This window comes from Cordyceps fumosorosea, assembly GCF_001636725.1.
Source record: "Cordyceps fumosorosea ARSEF 2679 chromosome Unknown scaffold_2, whole genome shotgun sequence".
NCBI lineage: Eukaryota > Fungi > Ascomycota > Sordariomycetes > Hypocreales > Cordycipitaceae > Cordyceps > Cordyceps fumosorosea.
Window position 1 is genome coordinate 1,604,127 of NW_017387302.1, and position 22,434 is coordinate 1,626,560.

Consider the following 22,434-nt stretch of genomic DNA (forward strand, 5'->3'; position numbering starts at 1 on the left):
ATTGGCATGGTCTCATGAGATGCGCGACATCGAATAGCCAATTTGATGTATTGTCATGCTTCCTGCAATCTACACTTGCACCCACTCTCTGCATCCCTAACCATACCGCACCTGCCCGGCGCCCACCCTAAACCAATCGCCCTGCGCGATGGACTCCTCCGTCGACGCGTAGTTGATAATCGTGCTCCTCGTCATCGTATACGCGTGGTACGCCTCGACGCCGTTCTCGCTACCTACACCGCTCGCCGCCGTCAGCCCGCCCCACGGGCTGCTCGGGTCGTTGCGATGGTGCGTGTTGACCCAGACGATGCCCGCGCGGATCTGCTCCGACACACGAAACGCCTGGCTGAGCTCCGTCGTCCACAGCGCCGCCCCGAGGCCGTATGGCGTGTCGTTGGCGAGCGCCACGGCCTGCGCCTCCGTGTCGAAGCCGACGAGCACGACGACGGGTCCAAACGCCTCTTCACGCCAGAGGCGCGTGGCTATGACGGGGCCTCCGTTGCTGGTATCCTCCTCCCAGATGGGCGCTCGGGGGTGGGCGATCGAGCCCAGGTCGAGGATGGTGGGCGGGTAGAAGTGACCTTTGCTGAAGTCGGTCCCGTCGAGGGGCGAGGTGCCGCTCATGCGCTCGCCGCCGTGGACAAGATCGGCGCCGTCGGCGAGGGCATCGCCGACAAGACTCTCAATGTTGTGGAGCTGCTTTGAGGAGATGACCGGGCCCATGGTCGACTCTGGGTTGGCCGGTGATCCCATACGCTCCTGAATTGACTCCGCCTTGGCCTTGATCTTGCGCCGCACCTCGTCGATGACACTGTTATGCACCAGGATCCGCGTGGCAGCCACGCACGTCTGCCCGCTAGCGATGAAGGCTCCAAACGCAATACCATTGACCGCCGCATCCACCGACGCCTTCTCCAACACAATCAGCGGCGCCTTACCGCCTAACTCCGCCGTGTACCTCGCCAAGTTGCCGCCGACAACCGCCCCGATGGCGCGCCCCGCGGCCGTCCCGCCCGTGACGTCCACCTTGCGCACCAGCTCGTGGCCGACCAGCGCCCTGCCCGCCGTCGCGCCCAGGCCCGGCAGCACCGAGAACACGCCCTCCGGGACGCCGGCCTCGGCGAGGATCGGCCCCAGAAGCAGGCTCGTGACCGGCGTCTGCTCGCTCGGCTTGAGCACGACCGAGTTGCCGGCGGCCAGCGCGGGCGCCAGCTTCTTGACGGCGATGAGCAGCGGGTGGTTGAAGGGTGTGACGAGCGCGACGACGCCCAGCGGCACGCGGTCGGCCCAGTTGTGCAGCGCCCCGGCGGTCGGCAGTACGGCGCGCGTCTCGGTGCGCAGCAGCGCCGCGTAGTACCGGAACCAGCGGACGAGCGTGGGCACCTGCGCGCGCATCTCCCGCACGGCGCGGCCCGTCTGCCGCACCTCGAGCGTGATGAGGTGGTTGAGGTGCCTGCCGAGGAGAGCGGCCGCCCGGTCCAGCACGTCGGCGCGGTGCTGGCGTGGAGAGCGCGACCAGTCGCCGTCGCAGAACCGGCGGTGCGCTGCCTCAACAGCCTGGGCTATGTCGGCCTCGGATGCCGTGTGAACTCTGTGTCCCGGGTGAGCTTGATGTCTGACACCCGCTAATTGATCTTGGTGGATAACTTACTCTGCGATCCTGTCACCAGTGGCGGGGTCGTGGACAAGCAATCTGATGTTCATGTTAGTGAAGCCCGGGAAGCGATGTTGGATTGCGCTTGCAGCTGTCCGTGGCCGGGCGTTTGCTTGCCACACCACAGAGGGTACGGGCTGTTCGTTTTCACGACGTCTTCGTAGTCGTATAAAGGCATTTTCGTGAGTATCGAAGCAGAAAGTTGTCGAAAATGGCCGGCTGTGAGCGAGCTACCAGTTGGCCTGCCTATCTATGCGGGGTACATCTGTAGGGTGCAGCTTAACGTATCATGGCCGGTGGTGCCTTAGTAGTTTGCGTCCGCAGTCGCGAGGGCTAGGTGAAGCAGGAAAAACGAGAGCGAGAGGGAGCAGTAGACTCGCGAACTATTCGGCTGGTTCAATTGGTAATGATCGCTCTCGTAGAATTGCAAACGGATTGTTCTTTAGACGGCAAGTTGTGGCTTCTGACACTGGCTGCAGGTTAAGACTCGGAACTGTGCTTGGTGCGAAGATCATCTCGTTTATTTGTGTTGAGATACTAATCATAAACAATACACGAATAGCAAGAATTGAATTGCCCAAAAAATGTCAAAAGGGGGTTGAAATGTTGTCGCTCATCGGAATGTGCCATCTGTAGAGGCAAATTGGAGGTTCGGCATTTATCCTCGACAGTCATCATTCTCGCAGTCATGCCATGAGTTTCGAGCTGTCGATCAATGTTATCCTGGAAATCGAGCCAAAAAAAAAAAAAAAGGCCGATGGACACGGAATTGACATTGATTTTTTGGGGTTTCGTTTTTCGCTAGGTACCTGTTGCTCAATGGTTGGTAAATAATCCTGTAGCGCAGCTTGGAGCTTCCCCTGAGAAAGGAGGCAGTGGGGCCAGCTTGTGACGCGCGACCGAAGTTCAGCCTGTGGCCACCTGGACTTGGACTTGTCAAGACGTCAACCTCCAAATCCACGCGACCCCTGGAGCCAGCTTATCCTGATTGCTACGGCTCGAACTATCCGACAGTCTTGCGGCAATCACATCCGCGATGAAGTTTTCAACGCTGCTGACGGGCGCTGTCGCCCTCTTCAGCTCCGAGGCCATTGCCACCTCCCTTACATATCGGGTCGAGGCTCACGAGCAAGCTTGCTTCTACGCCAACACCAAGAACGCCAACGAAAAGATTGCCTTTTACTTTGCTGTACGGACCCCGAGATAAATATCGGTCGAATCAATTCGACGCGAAGAGAAAGGTGCGTTGCTAATGCTAGCGAACAGGTCCAATCCGGCGGCTCGTTCGATATTGACTACGAGGTCACCTCCCCCAGCGGCAAGATCATCATGTCCGGCGAGAAGGAGCGCCAGGGCGACTTTGCCTTTACCGCGCAGACACCCGGCGACTATTCGTTTTGCTTCAGCAACAAGATGAGCACCTTTGCCGAGAAGTTTGTCGATCTCGAAATCTCGGTGCGTGCAGCGCCATTCGCGAATGGCCAACACTTAGCATTGGACACCAAGACTAACCATTCTCACGCAGGTCGAGAATGAGGCTCGTGCGCAACTCCCCTCTAAGCAAGGTTCTAGCCCTGAGCAGACCAACATCCTCGAGGACTCCGTCTACAAGATCTCGGGCCAGCTGTCCACCATTTCGCGAAACCAAAAGTACTTCCGCACGCGCGAGAACCGCAACTTTGCGACCGTCACGAGCACTGAGAACCGCATCGTAAACTTTAGCATGATTCAGTCGTTCCTCGTTGTCTGCATGGGTGGTCTGCAAGTATTTGTTGTCCGATTCTTCTTCCAGGTAAGCCAGGTGGCCATACAGCCTCGGCGGGGCCGTACGCTGACAATTCCCAGGGCGCTCGCAAGGGCTACGTTTGATCCGTACATTCTTAACGAAACTGCAATTTTTTTTAATACATTGGCGGCGTGGGTTTTGAAAATTCGGTTCGGTGGGAATAGGCTGTACAATCAATGGTGGCTGGCTGCACGCACTTGTGTCGCTCGACGTGGTTTACATTGCATGGTATAGAGTAATGGATTGCATAAGGCAAAAGCTACCTACAATGTTGAAATTCTACCCAACTTCCTTTTGACCACTGATTTATTCTAATAATGTGTGTAAATATGTATACATGTTCGCGTCCTTTCTAACTAACTGCCAGAGGCACGATCGCATCTTAATCCACGCTAACCACTTTAGGACAGCGCCTCTGCTCCAAAATTCTTGACCCAGGCAGCGACAGCCTCGAACTCTGCATCCAATTTCCCAAAACGACGAGACCAAGCGACACGACACCATGGCGTCTATCGCCGCATCTTTGCAGTCTTCGCTGCCGGAACCGAAATACACGGGCGAAGATGAAGAAATCCCCTCGCACGCCAAGCCGCGCGGCCCTCGCATCGTGGGCGTCGGCCAGATCGACGAGACGCAGGTCGTGCTGAAGCGCTCCGGCCCGCCGCCATACGGCCAGCGCGTCGGGTGGCGGCCACGCTCGCAGGAGGACTTTGGCGACGGCGGCGCGTTCCCCGAGGTGCCGGTTGCGCAGTACCCGCTGGACATGGGCCGAAAGGGGTCGACGACGAGCAACGCGCTGGCGGTGCAGGTGGACGCCGAGGGCAAAGTCAAGTACGATGCCATCGCGCGGCAGGGCCACGGCGAAGGCCGCATCATCCACACGTCCTTCAAGGACCTGATCCCGCTGCGGCAGCGCGCCGACGCGGGCGAGATCGACCTGTCGCGGCCGGACAAGGAGGCGGTGGCGGCTTCGGCCGAGCGGACGCGGGACGCGCTGGCCAAGCTCGTCAGCGGCGCGGTGGCGGCGCAGAAGCCCAAGAACGTCAATGTCGGGCAGCGCGCGGACCCGACGTTTGTACGGTACACGCCGGCGAGCCAGATGGGCGACAACTCCAAGAAGCAGGACCGCATCATGAAGATTGTCGAGAAGCAGCGGGACCCAATGGAGCCGCCCAAGTTCAAGCACAAGAAGATCCCGCGAGGACCGCCCTCGCCGCCACCGCCCGTCATGCACTCGCCCCCGAGGAAGCTGACGGCGGAGGACCAGGAGATGTGGCGGATCCCCCCGCCGGTATCCAACTGGAAGAATCCCAAGGGTTACACAGTGCCGCTGGACAAGCGCTTGGCTGCCGACGGACGAGGACTACAAGACATTACGATCAACGACAAGCACGCACAATTTGCAGAGGCCGTCAAGATGGCGGAGCGCCACGCGCGCGAGGAGGTGCAGCAGCGTGCTCTCATGCAGCAACGCCTAGCGGAAAAGGAAAAGATGCAAAAGGAGGACAACTTGCGGGCGCTGGCCCAAAAAGCCCGCGAGGAGCGCAACGCTGCCGGCAACGCGAGCCGCGGCCGGCGCTACTCGCGTGGCTCTGCCGACTCGCGCGACAGCCGGGACTCGCGCTCCCGGTCGTCGAGCTACGACTCGCGCCGGTCCTCGCGCAGCCGGTCCGGTAGCGAGTCGGAGGGTGAGCGGGCGCGCACCAAAGCGCGCGCGGAGCGGCGCAAGGAGAACGAGCGCAAGCTGCGGCAGAGCCACATGGGCGCGGAGCGGCAGATGCAGGCAATGGCGCGGGAGCAGAACCGCGACATCTCGGAGAAGATCCAGCTGGGGCTCGCGAAGCCGACGCAGTCCCGGGAGGCCATGTACGACTCGCGGCTGTTCAACCAGTCGAGCGGGTTCGACAGCGGGTTCAACGAGGACAACCACTACGACAAGCCGTTGTTCGCGGCGCAGGATGCCATCAGCAGCATCTACCGGCCGCGCGCCAACGTGGGGGATGATGACGAGGACGGCGAGGCCGGCGACCGGGAGATGGCGAAGATTCAGCGGGCCGGACGGTTCGGGGAGGCGCTGGGCAAGGGCACGTTCAAGGGCGCGGCGGAGGTGGAGGCGCGCGAGGGGCCGGTGCAGTTCGAGAAGGCGGCGGACGATCCGTTTAACGTGGACAAGTTCCTGTCCGAGGTGGACAAGAAAGGGCCGGGGGGTGAGGGGGGGAGTGGTGGGAAGAGAGAGGGGTATGGCTTGCAGGATGAGGAGGACAGAGGCAAGAAGCGCGCACGTGTGGAGGATGATGACTAGAGGCGGTGCGGGGACTTACAAGGAAGATTGTAATTGTTATCGTATATCTGCCTTAGCTTGGCAGGGGCATGCATCTGGCGTCTTGGCTGCTTTTTCTTGATTTCGTTTGTACAGAGTAGTGACAGGCATCACCATAATGGGAGTCACACCTTGACCAGGTTTACTACACGCACGACCAAGTACAGTATGGGAATACGTAGAGAGAACTTTTGTTTTCCATGCGCAAACCAGGCAGCAGTTGTCTCATTCAAAATGAGTGATGGATATGCAGGAGCGGTGGCATACTGGGTTTGCCTTTTGACAGGTGTGACAGGAAAGGCGTCCAAGGCAGCCCTCATGGCGTCCTTCCTCGGAGATGTTCCCTCCAGAAGGATTCATTCAGCTGAGAAGAATGCATACCGCTCGAGCCACCTGCCATTCTAGCTATCTTTTTTTTCCCGTCCAACTTCTTTGTGTAGCGCCCCCTCGGCGCGAGTTTCTCGGATCTACGGCAGAGGGCGTGAGAGACAAAGAAAGCATGAGGAGGGGGTTCGTTTATAACCTAGCCTGCATATCGTGCAAGGTAAGGTGATAATCCTCTCTGATTTAGACCTCCTTCCTGATAAACTACTAGGTGCTAACCAGACACCTCAGACCGAATAGCTTCTTTGGAGTCTCTATAATGGCGGTGGACTCGGCTGGCAGCTCTTCAACATCGTCGAAGCAAATCGATAAACATGGCCCCAACGCTATTTCAGGCAACACTGGCTTCAATGTAGGCCTCATTAACGGTTTATCCTTTACGTTGAACGCTGCTGCAAGAGGCAAGTGCTTACCAAGGCTGGCAAGATGATGTTAACGGAGTAGAGGAGACGGCCGAGAATAGGCATCAACGGCACTTGGAGAGTAAGAAGCAACAGCACGTCAATTACACGATCACTTTGAGATAACTGACAATTTCATCTCCAGCCTGTACAAGCTACCTTGCCTGTTCTGCAGCCCGGAAGAAGTATTACGACGTGGACAGTCTTCCCTCTGCAGACTGGCTGTTCAAGCAAGAGCCCTTTAAGCGATGGCTTCATGGCCGCCCGCCCACGCTGCTCACCATCCGCGGCAGGGGCTTTACCGGCAAGTCGGTTATGATGAAGAGGGTAGTAAAACGGAACAAAAAAGAAACACCAGCTCCATCACCCTCCACCATTTCTTCGGCGGTTCAGCTTCAGGGGCCCTCACCGCGCTCCTGAGGCAGCTACTCGGCCAGCTCCTGGCGCAGCTGCCGAGCACGCCGCTTGAGGATGTCTGTCGCTGGGGCGAAGACATCAACGGCGAGAGATTTGAAGAGCTCTGCTCGCACACCGCGCTCCGAGAAAAGATTAAGGACGTTATTTTGTAGAACAAGCGGCGACTGCGAGAGGACGACACTGCGATTCGCGTCTTCGTGGACGGAATAAACGAGCACCTGGATGATGACTCTTCCCTTGACGCAGAAGCAAGCAGCCAGCCCTTCTGTATTCTCGAGTTCTTCCGGGATCTGCTCAGTTCCCTCCAATCGGATGGCGTGGACATTGCGGTCTGCGTCTCCCGCCGCCACAAGAATTACTACCACGGCCAGGAGCCGCCGGACGAGAAGCTCGAACTCGAAGAATACATCGACGCGGAGATTTCTCGACTCTTAAAGGCCAAGCTCCGGTGCGTTGGCGATCCGGAGAGGGAAGCCGTCATGCTCTATCTACTACGGCGCACGGGCTCCAACAACTTCTACTGGACCGCCCACGCCTGTGGCAAGATCACAAATCGCGGCGCCGGCTTCACCGAGGAGCACGTCCTGGAGCTCACCTCCACCGTGATCAAGACCACAGGTCGCTGTGCGAGTACGCGCTGTCGGCGGCGCGCACCTCCGAGGACGGCCGCGACCGGCTCCTGCAGCTACTCCGGCTGCGCCTCAGCACGTTCCGACCACTCCGGGTGGACGAGTTTCGGCACGCGCTCGCGTTTGCCGAGGCGGAGGACGTTCAGCCCGAGAGCATGCGCGAGTGGGAAGAGGAAGACCCGCGCCGGCGATCGGCGAGCGAGTTCACGGTGTTCATCCACGAAGCGTCTGGCGGGCTCCTGTCGACCCGGCCGTTGTTCGAGGCGAAGCGCGCCGCCTTGAACTTTCTTCCAATCGCCGGAGAGAGCATCGTAGAGGACGATGACGACGACGAAGAAGAAGAAGAAGAAGAAGAAGAAGACGAAGAAGAAGAAGAAGAAGAAGAAGAAGAAGAAGAAGAAGAGGAGGAGGAGGAGTGGGTCATGTTTACGCAGCACACTGCGGAGCATTACCTTTGCGACGACAATGGACCTCGTGAGCTGCGCATCGACGACACGACGTTGCAGCGCTCCTGCGATCTACTCCTATACCACATCTGCCGGTCCGTCCTGCATGCCTGCGGCCTGCGCGGAGACGACGATGCCAAGATCCTCGACTACGCGCTCGAGTACTGGCTGCAGCTCGCGCGGCGTCTCGGCGAGCTGCCGGACACTCTGCGCATCCCCAACTTCCTCAACAACGACTGGGCAAGTCGCGGCGGTTTGTCCGGGGGCAGATCAACGGCCTGTGCAACGGCGAGTACGTCGCCGGCCTGCAACTCCGCGACTACCTCCGCGAGGACCCAGACTCCGGCGTGCTGGACACGGACGATGTCGGCATGCTGCTGCTGCTGCTGTCCACGATGGGCTGCACCGCGCTGCTGCGGCACCATCTACGGCGGTGCGGCGTCTGCGGCCACGTCCTGGAGGCGGCCGCCGGGGGCGACCAGGCCGCGATGCGCATCTACCAGGAGTGCCTGCGCAGCGCCACGATGGGCCAGCACGAGGATACGGCCGTTTTTCTACTCGACCTCGCCCCGGCAGCGGTGGTGGAGCTGAACGCGCACCACATGAAGATGACACCGCTGTACCGCGCGCGCTACTACTCTAGCCTGTCCGTCGGCGACAAGGCGGCGCGGCTGGACCTGGTGCGGCAGCTTCTGCGGCGCGGCGCCGACCCGGCTGGCGGGTCGCCGCAGGAGTACGAGTACCCGATCAACGTCGCGATCGCGCACAACAGCGTGCCGCTGATGAAGGAGCTGCTGAGCGGTGGGGGGAAGTCAGGCGCGGTGGTGCTAAGCGCGCGCGGCGAGGACACGGGGTGGACGCCGCTGCACTTTGCGGCCCGGAGCCCGCGAAGCAGCGACAAGGGGAAGCCGGCAGTGGTCAGGGCGCTGGTGAGGCTGGCGCCGCCGGGGCTGGGGTTGCTGAAGATGAAGGACCAAGAGGGGAGCACGCCGAGGGACCTGGCGAGGAAGTTGGAAGGCAGATATGGGAGTGGTGTGCTGGACGTGCTGGACGCGTTTGCCAAGGTTGATAGGCCGCGGGAGGGTGGTGATGGTACGGCGGGGGTCGCGGCTGCGGGGAGGAAGAGGAAGTTGGTGAGTATCGAAGATGAATCGGTCTGGTCACAGAGACGTCTCTGTGCTAGTGCTTTTTTTCTTCTTTATCTCTCTATTGGTATCACAAGGGGTTGATGTGCATGCACAGGTGGTTTGGGTTGATTTCGCTTGATTGAAGCTATCAACTCTGATTGGCTCGGAGGCCCTATGGATACAAGAAAACTGGGTCCCATCTCTCTTCTGGCCAATGAGAGCCCTCTATTGGCTCTATGCAACAACACTCTCAAACGTAATTGATAGCACATCACGTAACCTAACATTGCGTTGGTTTGGGTTGGCTTGGTTTGGCTGAATTCTCTTGAAGACTACAATTCACAGTACGTTGTCCTTGTTAAATTGATAAGATTCTAAAATTCTAAAAAGAAATATATATATTTTTCCTAGAAACATTCTTCTTTTGATTCTCGATGGAAGTTCGGAGCGCAATCTGCGTGCGGACTTTGCTTTCCTGAACCAGGCGGCAGCTGTCTCTTATGCCGCAATTGTCAGGCCATGCAGTCAGCCTTGCATCCAGTTGAGTTGAGTTGTCGCAGGGACGCTGCGGACAACCGGCGGCGTCGGCAGGCCCAGACGACGGAGCCTTGTTGGATGGGTCGATTTCGGGTTCTTCCCTGACGATAAGGCATGCCTATCTTTGATGCGTTCCTATCTATCTAAGGGTCCGAGGTCAATAGAAGTGGAAATATTTTATTATGATTTAATTTTATTCATAAAAGTGTTATCGGAGACGTTGCTGTGCCCGTTACAGGTGGATGCCCTGACCCTGATAATAACTAGCATGTTGCTTATATCCGGTGTTATTCCCTAGAATAGGCTACCAAAGGCTAAAAAAAAAAAGTCGATGTCATCAAGCAAGGCGAAAAAAAATCATAGCTTTGTTATCTTGGGCTTGGCGAAAAAAAAAAAAGGTCCGCAAAGGTGGCATGTTACATGGGCGGGATTGAGTCATACCCAAGTCTCCGCCACTGAAAGGGGACGATAAGTGCATTATTAGTACCTGCATACCAGTACCTATCAGCAGCAGCATGTGCTCGGCCGGGCGGTACCGAATGCAGCCATCCACCGGGAGTTGATGGGACGTGTGTGACGTGCGGGTGGCGGCGGATTAAAATTTTCGAAGGGGTTTTCTATTTATGTACGCGGTGGCTTGTAATGAGATATAAGGGTGGTCTGTGTCGCCTCGTTGGGGCGGCCAAGCTGTAACATCCAACATACATTTTGCCAAGTCACAAGCTTTTCCCCTCTACAAACGCGCAAACACAACGAAACGAATACCTGCTTCCGCGACGTCCAATTCGAGTGAGATACGGCGCGCATACGAGCTTGGCGCATTTACGACGCGCGTACACAATACAGAAAATCTACAAACACAAGATCTACAAACACCACACACATCGACATCATGTCCGCCGCCAAGACGGCGCTGCTGCTCGCGCCCGCCATCACCAGCACCTGCACGCTCCTCTACGGCTTCGACCAGGAGCTCTTCCTGCGCCTGCTCACCCTCCGCGCCACCGCGCGCGACGCCGACTCGCTACTACCCGCCTACTGGCGTCGCCTGATGCGCGTCGGCCTTCCGCGCGTCCTCGGCTTCCTCGCCGGCACCGCGTCCACGAGCGTCGCCGCGCTGGTCCTCGCCCGGCCGCTGCTCGCCCAGCGGGCCAGCGCGTGGTGGTACGGCGCGGCGGCGGGCTGCGCGGCGGCGCACCTGGCGTGGGTGCCGTGGGTGACGGGGCCGATCCGCGCGATGGTCGAGGACGACGGCGTGGCGGTCGCGGACGACGAGGGGCCGAGCAACGTGGATCACCAGCGGCGGTGGTTGCGGGTGAACTGGGCGAGGACGCTGACGACGGATCTCCTGGGGTGGGCGTGCGCGGTGGTGGCGGTGACGAGGACGCTGGCGGTTGAGTGACGGGAGGCGGAAGTTGCTGCTTTACATTTTGCGAATTTTGACAGGAGCTGCATATTAATACCCCCATTATAAGAAGGACCGACGATGATGTTACGACTTTGCTTTTGTTGGTTGGTGAAACGGGGAGAGACGCGGCGAAGGTTTCGGTGCACCGTTTTGAGGGTGCGGATTGTGACATATATACATGCATACATAGCCACGCTACTCGATCAACACGATTTTTTTCTGATTTGAAAACTGCGATATTGAAAGAGTTGAATATTACCATTGATAAATAGAATAGAATCGGAGGAAATTCACCCCTGTTGCCTGCCCATCCCGTGACAGCACCGCCGATCCGATTGCCGTGATGCCCGCTAAGCCGTTTCCGCTGGCCGGCGTCACTGGTAGAAGGAAAGCCACGGCAAGCCCCAATAGACTCCCGCCTCTGGATGGGATGAGCAACGTTGCCCAACACAAGACATCCAACAAATGTCTCGCACTGTGATCGTCTCGATCGGCTCTTCATCTTGCCATGACCGCAGACCTCCCCACTCCATGACACGTCAATGCCGTCCTTTCAGTTCCACAGCTTGCTATCTGGAACTTGATCGTCTCCTGGATACACTTTTTTCAGTGGCCGGCCAGCCCAGCCGGCCAGCCAGCCAGCGCCTGTTGAAGCACACTGCGAGCAGCCTGATCGTCAGGGGATTCCAGGGCGGCCGCCAGCTTGTTGCCTCACCGGACTGGTACTCGACGCGCGTCCCCGCCCATCCTTTCTTCCCTTGCCTGGCCTTTCCTTGTCCGGCTTGTGAGAGTTGGACGCTGAGAGCTCATTCTCAGCGTTTGTGCCTGTTCCATCTCCACTGTCTTTTGCTTTGCTAGCCAGTCGCCGTCCGCCGCAACCACACACTCACACACACACGCACACACACACACGCACACACACACAATATGTGCAACACATATTGGCATGTAGACACTAAAAATATGCGCCATCAAGGGGTAAGCACCAATAAATCTCGTAAATAGCTAGTTTGCTGCACTGTATCCATACTCTGTTGAGTGATAGTTCTCGTATCTGGAGGAGGCGCAGCACCCGCATCTCCAACCGGCCAATTCCCGTCCCGCCCATCCCGTCCGTTGTCAACAGACAGCCCAGCTCGACAGCTCTTTCTTGTTCTAAATTCCTTCTCAACAAACCACTCTCTATTTCATACTTTTCTTCAATTTTTTTCTTCACACATCTTCACCGCCAAGGAAACATCCGCAAGGTCCCCCGCCAAAGTCCCCTCTAATCCACTCCCGTCTTTGGCGTCTTGGCAAGCCTGCCTATTCCAGGGCCTCGGCCGAAAAAGGCCCCTCCAGTGTGCATCGTGAGCTGTCTACTGGTATTAACTAGTCGAAAAGGCAACAGGAAAGGCAGCGAGCCTTGTTGCAAGCTTCATTTTTAATATCGTCAGCCTGATTCTGCGTCCTTTCCCGTCCATTGAAGCGAAGAGAAAAAAACCAGTCTCCTCGGCATCCATTCACTACATCTATCCCACCATGCCCGGCTACGAAGACGAGGGCGACCTCATGCCCTCTCACCACCACGGCAAAGCCAGCCGTGCCGTCACCAAGATGCCTTGGTGGAATCCTCGCTATTGGACCCGCAAGGTCTGGATTGCTGTTGTCGTTGTCTTTGTCATTATCGCCGTCGTCATTGGTGTCGCCGTCGGCGTGACAGTCTCCAAGAATAACGCCTACCCTAGCTACAAGCCGCTGTCCTACGCGCTGCAAGACACATGCAAGTATAGCCCGGAGTTTGCGCTTTGTGCTCAGTCTAACAGTCATGTCGCAGACTCGGGAGAGGACTTCTTTGACCAGTTCAATTACTTCAACACATACGACCCCGGTACGTGCGCTACTCTTACCACCAACGCGGTCTCTCACCACTAACAGACACCTCTCAGCCCACGGCTTCGTACACTATGTCAGTCCAGCCGATGCCAAACAGCACGTAAGTCTGACTATCCATCCAGCTCTTCACCCACTTCCCTCGCTCACCTTGCCACCTTTTAGAACCTCACCTACGCCACGCAAAGCAGCGCCATCATCCGCGTCGACACCACCGTCGGCCCCGGCTCCAACCCGGACGCCTCCACCGGCCGCTTCTCCGTGCGCATCGAGTCCAAGAAGACCTACGACAAGGGCCTCTTCGTCTTCGACGTGCGCCACACGCCCTACGCCTGCGCCGCCTGGCCCGCCCTCTGGCTGACCGACCCCTCGCACTGGCCCGAGCACGGCGAGATTGACGTCCTCGAGGCCATCAACCTCGGCGCCTCCGGCAACGCCATGACCCTCCACTCGGACAAGGGCTGCAGCATGGGCGGCAAGCGCGAGATGACCGGCAAGGCGCTGGACAAGTCCTGCTACGTCAAGGACAACAGCAACGCGGGTTGCGGCGTGCAAGGGCCCGCGGGGTCGTTTGGCGCGGCGCTCAACGACAAGCAAGGCGCGGTGGTGGCGGTGGAGTGGCGCGCGGACGGCATCCGCATGTGGCAGTTTGCGCGTGATGGCGTTCCGGCGGACGTGCAGGCGAAGAAGCCGACGCCGGAGGCTTGGGGCACGGCGGCGGCGGACTTTCCGAACACGCACTGTGATATTGGCGCGCGCTTCAGCAACCACTCCATCGTCGCCAACATTGACCTGTGCGGCGACCTCGTCGAGGCTAGCTGGAAGGACTCTGGCTGTACGTCTTCTCCCTTTTCCTTTCTTGTTTCCGGAATAAATGCTGACTAAAGTTAATAATAGGCGGCGGCGGCGCCAAGTGCACCGACTTTGTCGCGACCAAGCCCAGCGAGTTCACCAATGCGTACTGGGAATTCGGCGCTTTTGAAGTCTACCAGGCCTCGTAGATGTCAAGGCCGGTTGTTGCGAAAAGTTTTGATACCATGACCACATATAGATTGAATAATGCCACATGATTGAACCCCCAGGACCCGACTTGCGTAATAATGTAGCCATCGGCCACGGTATATCGTCTATGTAGTGTACAGATAGATAAATAGCGGGCATACATGCCCTTTCTAACGAATCCAAATTTCCGTCTCTGGTTTTCCTCCAGAGTCGTCGAGCGGAGATGCACATGACCAAAATATCAAAAGCCAACAAACGCCATTTCCCATGCCCAGTAGTGTAACAAAAAGAGGTGTCCTCCCATTCTACATGTTCTCTCTCTCTCTCTCCCCCTTCACCAGCCCATTCTTTGGTATTTCTTTTTCTCCTATTCGTCGCTCGGCTGTCGCATGTAGGCGTCAATCGCCGCCGAAAACGCCGCAAACGCCGCGCAGCCGCCGGCCATGGCCGTGGGCCCCGCGTTCTTGGCCAGGATGGCGCCCGTCAGGCAGCCCGCGGCGACGCCGTTGGCGAGGTCGTTCTTGGCGCGCATGCCCTCGATGCCGCACTCGATGCCGGAGAAGAGCGCGCCGACCTTGCCAAAGTTGCGCGCCATCGAGTACGACCGCGAGCCCATGTCCTTGAAGCCGACCTTGAGCTGCTGCCGGAGCGGCATGTTGGCGATGGCCTGGTGTGCCTGGTTCCCGGAGAGGGAGGTGCCGACGGTGTCGTAGGACATCTAGGATTGTGGAGGTTAGAAGGGCTGGAGAGGAGGGTAACAGGACGGGGGACGTACGGAGGCCATGAACATGCCAAAGAGACCGCCCATGCCAAAGCCCATGACGCCGGACATGACGGACTTGCCGACGCACGACTCCATGGCCGCTTTCATCTATACACGAGTGTTGTCAGTAACAACATTGCGAGTGGCGCAAGTTCGGTTTCCGGGGCAGAACGTACAGCCTTGACGCCCTGGTCCTCGGCGCTACCAGCCATCGGCACCGGAGGTGCGCCGAGCGCGCCGCCACTCAGAGGAAGACTCATGTTAATGGTATGTCGTGGGAATATAGTATGCGTGTGCGCACTGTGAAATCGGATGTCGCAGGTTGTCGAAGCGAGTACACGGGCGCAGGAACTCGAGGCGTTGCCAACAAAAGCGATGACCTCCTGATGATGGTGGGAAGAATTTTTGCCAGCGGCGACCGCTCATTTTTGGGGAAGCTTGGAGGCGGCCCCACGGCGGCCCCGAGGCTCTTCCTGGAGCGACGAAAAGGACCGGTGTAATGAGGTACAAAATTATTATAAAATTTTGATGATTATATTTTGTTGTTTAGTTATTTTCTTCGCTATTTACAGAGATTATTAATACATGTTGTATTGTACATGGCTTGCCCCCTTGGCCTGGTACAGATGTCCAAGTCATTTCACTCTACGGCTCTGTGATAGTCTGAGGCTCAGGCGGCCTAACACCTCTCGACTCTAGGAAGTAGTGTATATTCCGTTCCATTCTCGAAAACTATTCCCGCAAGTCAGCCAAGTCTCACTACAACTCCCCAGTCCACTCTCCTCCTCGCACCAGACTCACCATGCTCTTCTCCCTCATCGGCACCACGCCGTCTCGGACCCAGAAGCCCCAGCCGCCCATCATGTTGGCCAGCATCATGTCCGTCGTCAGGCGGTCACCCACGACGGCCACTTGCGAGGGGTGTGTCACGCCCGCCTCCGGGTGCCGCGCAAAATAGGCCATGATCTCCGGCCCGCACCCGGGCTTCTTGACCTCGTGCGGCAGCACATGCACGCCGGTGCGGCGCTCGACCTCGGCGGCCTGCGACAGTGTGCGGTCCCAGGACGTGGCGCCCGAGGTGTTGGAAACGACGAGCAGGCGACGCCCGGGGTACGCGCGGCGCAGCTTCTCAAAGTGGTGCTACGTCGAAAGGGGCGTCAGCGGTGGTGGAAGGGGGCGTAAGGGGTAAGGGGTAAGGGGAAGGGGTTCTGGCGGACCTTGTACGGTTCGTAGACGTCTTTGGAGTCGGGATAGGCAAAGCAGTCGTCCTTGTCGAGCACGACGGCGCGGATGTCGGCCTTGAGGCCGCGGGCGTGCAGGGCGGAGTCGAGGGGGATGGGCAGATCGTTGAAGGTGGACACGGTGTGATGGGGTAGACAGATGCCAGGCTTGAGGAGGAGGCGCGTGGCGTTGAGCGAGGCTGATAGGTTGAGGTTCATGGCTGTGATGGAATGGATGAGTTGGTTGAAGTGATGAATGAGTGAGTTAGTCTGTTTGAGTCTAGACAGTGAATGGCCTAAGCTCCACCAAGCTCCAACCAGGCCATGTAAAAGGTTGCTGTTATGACGCAGTAATTCTCTTTCTTTTTCTTCTTCTTTTTTTTTTTTTGAGAAATATCGACATTTCAAAATGACAGCTGATGCTATTGATTTTTCTATAATGTCATTCGACTACGGTAACGAAGTGTTTTGGGCTGGTTGTGCTACCAGCCCGCCCTTCTGTGTACAGGTATTGAATGATTGGTCTCTGCTGGCTGAGTGCCGTCTGCTTGAGAAGATATCATTCAATACTACGTACAGATACGAATACGGAGACTCGTCCTACTATCAGTACCAGTAAACGGTTTGTTAATTGTTGCAGGCGGAGATGGACTCTGGACTACCAACTATCGGCTTTTGCGATGACTGTTCAACGGCGTCCCAGAAACTGTCCAATCAACTGCCTCCTTGTCCTTCGCAGTCTGTTGCGGGCGGTCTGATAGTCAGTCAGTGCAGAAACCTGGCGCGGACGGAACAACCTCCGAGAGAGGGCATCGAATCATGCTTTACCGATGCGCATCCCCGACCCTCTTTCTCCCGATCGGTGACCATGCAAACAGAGGATTGGCTAATAAGTGGCTGAACATTGGGGATGATGAGACGTGGTACTTTGGTATCAGTGTCAATTTCACAGCCAGGAAGTCGTGCATAGGAATGTCTCAAGTTTTCGGTGTCCGTAAGAACGTAGCGGTACAGTAAGTACGTGGTTATACGGTTCCTCTCCGATGGTTAACTCGGAATATAGACGCACTGCGGTAAACCAAGTAAACAACTGCAAAACAAATAAAGAAGCGTTGAATGTCAAAGCAACCAACGAACAAATTAGCCACGTTCGCAGCAACACAGCGCCACAACAGTGGCTGCGCAACCGATGCCGCCCGCCGACTGGGACTGCAATCACCAACCCTGTTTGCCGACCACGATTGCTCGGCGTATTCTGCTGCAGCAAGTCATCACATCGCCACCCTACTCTTGCTTCGAGGCACAGGGCAAAGAAAAGCGACAGGGGCTGCTGCGGCTGATTGTGGAAATTTGCTCGTGCCGGACCGGACCCTTCTCCGAGCCACTCAATTGGCCTTGCTCGATTTCCGCCCCTGCTCGTCCAGCTCACACAGACTCCCAACCGTGGCTGATGTTATGTACCTGTCAAATGAAACCTTTTCAATGTCTTGCCCTCACGAGGCTTCAAGAGCGACAATTTACGTAACGTTCCATACTTGTCGCTGTATAAGAGAGCCTGTATCGCCGCTCCGTACACCGCTTCGATTTCGCAGACATCCAGTCCAGACCTCCCAACCTGCTCTCCGAGCCTGCAAAGAATGCCTCCTCCAGCAGCCGGCTCCCTGCCCAGGCTTTTGCCCAAGCCTTCCACCGCGCAGGAGCGACGGCAGCCTGCCTCGTTACCCCGCAAACGTCAGCCAGTGAGCAATGCCTGCAACAGTACGTATGCTTCGTGCAAAGGTCCATCGTCCTTTTCCCGAGTTGCAAAATTAACACGTAATCGCAGGCTGCAGGACGCGGAAAACAAAGGTACGAGCCAACCATTTACCCACGGGCAGTTCAAAAGCGGCCTGGCCGCCGTTCAATGAAGCCCCGAGGCAACCAACCACCACCACCACCGAGCGTGATGGGACGACAACTGATGTGGAAGAGCATATTATTAGTGCGACGGCGCCCGGCCTGCGTGTCGACAATGTACCAGGAGGAACTGGCCCTGCGTCTACACGGCCCCTCCCGGCATCACGCCGCAACAGCTCCGAAAGGAGCGCACCGAGAACTTTGCCAGCATCGTCGAACTCATCCGCCGCTCCAACGGCGTCAGCGCCGAGGAGATTGCGCGGCGCATCAGAGAAGCCGACAACGTCGACACCACCATCAGCGACATTGCCGACGCGAGCATGCTACTGCAGTCTTCGGCACCGCCGCCGCCGCCGCCGACGGTGCCTGCGTATCCCGCCGGACCATATCCCGCATCTGCACCCCCCCGGCCGCTGTTGGCATCACCGTGAGTTGTGCGCCCTGTTGTGACACTGTTCTACCGTTGTTGACCAAAACTTTTTTCTGTTTTTTTTTTTTTTTTCTTTAGATATGAAAATTGCGACTTCATCTTTGAAAAGCGCTTCGACGTTGATTCTCGTTATCTGCAGGCAGATAAAAACGTCTTCGTTGATGTGCCAGGTCACCACGACTTGCCATTGTCCAGATGGACAACCGTGTCCACTGATGATCGCCACATGAACCATTTGCTCAACTTGTTCTTCACTTGGGACAATGTCGTCGAGCGCATCATCTATCGGCCAGTATTTGAAGAGGATGTTAGGCATTCGCAGACTGGCGACGCTGACGCTGACGCTGACGGCGACACAAACGACGGTATTCGCCTCTGCTCTCGCTTCCTCGTGAATTCTCTTCTAGCTCTCGGCTGTGTAAGTCAAACTACCTTTCAGGAGGCTCACTCAAGCTAATCCCTGTAGCTTTACTCCATGGACCCGGCAACATACAAAACCCCGGGAGATTCCCCCTCCAGAGGGCGACTATGGGCAGATGAGGCTGAGCTTCTCTTACAACAGTGCTCCCAGCCATCTATCCCGCTCATGCAGGGCCTGTACGCCCTCTTTGTTTACGAGGGCAACCTAAGAAGCGGTCAGAAGTCCATCGAATACTTCTTTCGGTGCATGGAGATGCATGGAGCACTGGACGAGAGCCTCAGACGCAAACTTACCAACAACACAAGACTCACTCCTCGACAACGGCGGGAGCGGGAAGCTATATCCTGGTGCATGTGGGGACTGTACTGCTACGAATGGTGAGTAGACTCGGAAGGTCGGCCTGCGCCGCCCTCTTCCCATCTGCTAATACGTATAGGCGATCTACCGAGGCGCTTGGTTTGCGAAAGTTAACGCGCCAGCCGAGCATCGCCAAGCTATGGCGCGAGAGTGATTTTTCCCTTCGGCAATCCGACTGCGTGGGGTATTGGTGGTACCCTTATCCGATCAGCCTTCAAGCGCAGCCATCGATGCAGGTGGCGGTCCGGGAGGCAGACGTGGCGCTATCCCTAATTGTTGAGAGGATCTTGGATTACCTACATCCCGAAGTCGAAACGGACACAGCCTTGACAAGACCCCGGGATGCACTCGAACTCTACAATGCCTTGGCAGCGTGGAAGTACCAACTCCCCGACGAGTTGCGTTTCGAGAATGCTGTTCTGCCATCGGTCTTTCTCTTGCAGTAAGCTTCGTCCCCGTGAAGATCCCACTCCCGATGGCTAATCTGTGCAGCATCGCCTTGGAGGTCATGTACATAGCCATCCTACGCCCCTTCGCCCACACGACAAAGGAACGCTTTGGGCGCTTCGACCCCCACGAGCGGTGCGCCGCGCACGCGAGCCACGTGGTGACGGCCATCTGGACGTTCCGCGCGTACGGCCAGCTTCGGTACGAGTATTACCTCGTACATCCGCTTGGTACGGCCTGCTACATCATGCTGCAGGACGCCGAAGCGCCGGTGAAGATGGACTCGCTTGTTCGCGCGTGCCAATGCCTGTACGTGATGCGCACGACGCTACCGCTGGCAGTGGACGTGCTGAGCGGCGTCCGAGCCGCCTTTTACAAAGACAGATTGACAATACCGACGTTCATGGCCAGGTACTTTAACAGGGTGCGTCACAGGCAGGACGGGCTGATGCATCACACCGTCGTCGGGTTTCTGCCGAATGCCCCAGTCCAGGATGGTGATACTAAACAAATAAATATACAGCTCGAGCAGTTGCTTAAGGAGCTTGACAATGTCGATATTCACTAATGATACCTCTCGTCGGACAATTCGTCGTGTTGGTTGTCCTGTCAGTAGGGGGTTACAGGTACGCATAGGCAGATGTTGATGATTCCCGGTGGTGGATTGCTGGACGGCAATACGAATATAACCATTACTGCCTGCCTTCCTATACTAACAGCATTTGGACATGCAAGCCTGTGCACCTCGCGTAATATTTCTCAGCGCCGTCACAGACGAGTGGCGCAGCGTCAACCACCAAAAGGCCAGAGCCAAACCAGCTCCATCAAGTTTGTACGTGGACCTCGGCCGAAGTGGCGACGAATTACTAATACCATAGCAATATCCGCCTTTGTATTGACGGGGGTTCGCTTGTACGAGTTGCGCTGGAAAGGGATTAAAACGGCCGCTATATGATCGTGACAAGGTCCCAGGCAAGGGTTCCCGACCAAACGAAACAAATCGTTAAAGGCGATCTGGTACACAGAGGATGACACGACTCGGAAATTCTCTTGGGCATGCTGCGAATTTTTTTAGTTATTGTACGAAGGACAAAGTATGTTTACTTTGGCAGGCACAAGGCAGCCAAGCTCAACACAAGAGCAAAAGAGCTCCAAGCACACCAATAGCGCTACAATAGAGAGTCGAGCACGGAGCACGACGTATTCGTACATAAATCAACGGCCATCGGCTGCCGAGGACAGATGTGGTGCCTCTCCCGAGCATCATTTCGCTGCCCCCAACGTGGAGGTATATTAACTACCAGTACAGCCACGATCCTGTCCCTCCACCTACAACCTGGTCTATATCACCGAAGACGGTGGGATGGTGAAATTACAATAGCGTTTAGAGTAAGCCCTTATTTCATTCTGACATCTAGCCTCGAGTCTGCCGCCCTTGCCTTTACGACGGCACATATTCGTACGCTGGTCGTCGCTAGACACTATCCATATCAGTCCAGGCATCGCTATCCTCACCCGAGTCAGTCGAAATTTTGAGGGCGCGAATCCTCCGATACTGGGTCTCCTGGGATGTGGCTCTCTCCAGCAGTACCGACGACATGGTTCCGTTATATGCGACGTTTATATATGGCCGGGGCTGTACGCACGACCAACAGCCACTTTCGGCCAGACCGTAGACATCCACAAACTCTTCCAAATTTAGAACTACACGTCAGGAGAATTTGCAACTCCTCACTCACCCGCCTCTCGCTTCTTGCCTAGACCCTCCACCATGGCCACTGCAATGTCCTCTGCGGTCGTTCCCCTCCTCCTATGCCCGATCCTCTCCTCCCCGAGCACTGTGTCCTCCGCGACTGCGCGGTACACGCCCGCGGCGCCGATGAACAGCTCCGGCGCGAATCCGCCCTCCTCGGCGTGCGTCTTGCTAATCTCCTCCATCTCGCGCACCCAGCGGTACGCCTTGGGCGCCATGCCGACCAGCCCCCCCTCCGTCTCCGCCGCGCGCTGCGGCGCGACCTCGCCCAGCACCGTTCGGAGCTCCCCGAGCACGCCCATGGCCCGCGCGCTCGTGTACGCCTGCACGGCGACGGCCGTGTAGCCCTTGCTGAGCGACGCGAAGCACATCTTGAGGCCGCTGGCCGCGCCGACATCGTCGGCGATGTGCCGCACGCGGAGGACCTCGGACAGGCGCGCGCCCCAGCCGCCGGGGACGTCCTCGAGACGGTGCGGCCCGGAGGTGTACAGGACCGGGGCGCTCCAGGAGCCATCGGCGCGCAGGGACGGCGGGCCTCCGATGATGGAGCCGTCGACGAAGCGCACAGAGGAGCCGACGGGAGTGAAGAGATGGCCGATCGCGCGGACGGTCGAGGGCGCGATGGCGTTCATGTCGGCAAAGTAGAGAGGTGCAGCACTGGCCGCGCGGGCGCTCGGGCTGGATGAGAGGACGCTGACGACGCGCGCTGCAATCTCGGTGGCATCGCGAGGCGGCGCCACGGACAGGATGACATCACAGTTGCGGACGAGCTCCTCGTCGGTGGGATAGAGAGTCACAAGAGCCGCCTCTGCTCTCTCGACCGTGTCTACGCTGATTCGTGTTAGCCTTGGCGCAGGTGACGGCTCTAGTCATGTAGAAAGTGGCAGCGCCAACCCTCGACGATCACGAAGCTTGTAATAACAGGAGAATCGGTATAGCGATCAAGAGAGGGCCAAGAGGCACCCTTGTAGGGCTCCTACCTTCTACCGTGGCAGTTGGTCGCCACCGCGAAGCCGTGGACGCGCAGCAACTTGGCTATGCCGAGACCCATGCCCCCAATGGACAGAATGCCAATTGTGGCAAGTGCCGGTGCAGCAGCAACAGGTGCTGCTGCGGCTGCTGCTGCAGACGACATTATGGTTGATGCAATCTTTAATTGATGCC

At 57.5% G+C, this 22,434-nt stretch overlaps 10 protein-coding genes across 10 annotated transcripts; 6 read left to right on the forward strand and 4 right to left on the reverse strand.

Moving 5' to 3' along the window:
• Nucleotides 1-96: 96 nt before the first annotated feature.
• On the reverse strand, nucleotides 97-1,704 carry ISF_01666 (betaine aldehyde dehydrogenase; the record flags this gene model as incomplete). The annotated part of the gene is made up of 2 exons (XM_018845273.1): nucleotides 97-1,591; nucleotides 1,652-1,704. The coding sequence occupies 2 exons, from the start codon at nucleotides 1,702-1,704 to the stop codon at nucleotides 97-99; spliced, it is 1,548 nt and encodes a 515-aa protein (XP_018708039.1).
• Nucleotides 1,705-2,690: 986 nt separating this feature from the next.
• Nucleotides 2,691-3,523, forward strand: ISF_01667 (erp2,4; the record flags this gene model as incomplete). The annotated part of the gene is made up of 4 exons (XM_018845274.1): nucleotides 2,691-2,843; nucleotides 2,921-3,109; nucleotides 3,180-3,446; nucleotides 3,500-3,523. 4 exons carry the CDS (start codon nucleotides 2,691-2,693, stop codon nucleotides 3,521-3,523), a joined length of 633 nt encoding a protein of 210 aa, XP_018708040.1.
• Nucleotides 3,524-3,942: 419 nt separating this feature from the next.
• ISF_01668 (SKI-interacting protein, SKIP) lies at nucleotides 3,943-5,742 on the forward strand (the record flags this gene model as incomplete). The annotated part of the gene is made up of 1 exon (XM_018845275.1): nucleotides 3,943-5,742. One exon carries the CDS (start codon nucleotides 3,943-3,945, stop codon nucleotides 5,740-5,742), a length of 1,800 nt encoding a protein of 599 aa, XP_018708041.1.
• Nucleotides 5,743-6,403: 661 nt separating this feature from the next.
• On the forward strand, nucleotides 6,404-9,220 carry ISF_01669 (Ankyrin repeat-containing domain protein; the record flags this gene model as incomplete). The annotated part of the gene is made up of 8 exons (XM_018845276.1): nucleotides 6,404-6,496; nucleotides 6,546-6,627; nucleotides 6,691-6,853; nucleotides 6,904-7,018; nucleotides 7,115-7,410; nucleotides 7,581-8,290; nucleotides 8,377-9,129; nucleotides 9,204-9,220. The coding sequence occupies 8 exons, from the start codon at nucleotides 6,404-6,406 to the stop codon at nucleotides 9,218-9,220; spliced, it is 2,229 nt and encodes a 742-aa protein (XP_018708042.1).
• Nucleotides 9,221-10,593: 1,373 nt separating this feature from the next.
• On the forward strand, nucleotides 10,594-11,103 carry ISF_01670 (hypothetical protein; the record flags this gene model as incomplete). The annotated part of the gene is made up of 1 exon (XM_018845277.1): nucleotides 10,594-11,103. One exon carries the CDS (start codon nucleotides 10,594-10,596, stop codon nucleotides 11,101-11,103), a length of 510 nt encoding a protein of 169 aa, XP_018708043.1.
• Nucleotides 11,104-12,630: 1,527 nt separating this feature from the next.
• On the forward strand, nucleotides 12,631-13,982 carry ISF_01671 (Concanavalin A-like lectin/glucanase; the record flags this gene model as incomplete). The annotated part of the gene is made up of 4 exons (XM_018845278.1): nucleotides 12,631-12,979; nucleotides 13,038-13,084; nucleotides 13,147-13,816; nucleotides 13,879-13,982. 4 exons carry the CDS (start codon nucleotides 12,631-12,633, stop codon nucleotides 13,980-13,982), a joined length of 1,170 nt encoding a protein of 389 aa, XP_018708044.1.
• A 368-nt stretch (nucleotides 13,983-14,350) lies between these two features.
• Nucleotides 14,351-15,006, reverse strand: ISF_01672 (Mitochondrial inner membrane translocase complex, subunit Tim17/22; the record flags this gene model as incomplete). The annotated part of the gene is made up of 3 exons (XM_018845279.1): nucleotides 14,351-14,701; nucleotides 14,759-14,854; nucleotides 14,923-15,006. The coding sequence occupies 3 exons, from the start codon at nucleotides 15,004-15,006 to the stop codon at nucleotides 14,351-14,353; spliced, it is 531 nt and encodes a 176-aa protein (XP_018708045.1).
• Nucleotides 15,007-15,391: 385 nt separating this feature from the next.
• Nucleotides 15,392-16,185, reverse strand: ISF_01673 (HAD-like superfamily protein; the record flags this gene model as incomplete). The annotated part of the gene is made up of 3 exons (XM_018845280.1): nucleotides 15,392-15,478; nucleotides 15,548-15,886; nucleotides 15,964-16,185. 3 exons carry the CDS (start codon nucleotides 16,183-16,185, stop codon nucleotides 15,392-15,394), a joined length of 648 nt encoding a protein of 215 aa, XP_018708046.1.
• Nucleotides 16,186-17,603: 1,418 nt separating this feature from the next.
• On the forward strand, nucleotides 17,604-20,085 carry ISF_01674 (Transcription factor; the record flags this gene model as incomplete). Its single annotated transcript, XM_018845281.1, has 8 exons — nucleotides 17,604-17,724; nucleotides 17,792-17,979; nucleotides 18,039-18,289; nucleotides 18,488-18,710; nucleotides 18,759-19,090; nucleotides 19,150-19,512; nucleotides 19,563-19,941; nucleotides 20,041-20,085. 8 exons carry the CDS (start codon nucleotides 17,604-17,606, stop codon nucleotides 20,083-20,085), a joined length of 1,902 nt encoding a protein of 633 aa, XP_018708047.1.
• Nucleotides 20,086-21,248: 1,163 nt separating this feature from the next.
• ISF_01675 (6-phosphogluconate dehydrogenase) lies at nucleotides 21,249-22,405 on the reverse strand (the record flags this gene model as incomplete). Its single annotated transcript, XM_018845282.1, has 2 exons — nucleotides 21,249-22,101; nucleotides 22,251-22,405. The coding sequence occupies 2 exons, from the start codon at nucleotides 22,403-22,405 to the stop codon at nucleotides 21,249-21,251; spliced, it is 1,008 nt and encodes a 335-aa protein (XP_018708048.1).
• Between the last annotated feature and the right edge of the window lie 29 nt (nucleotides 22,406-22,434).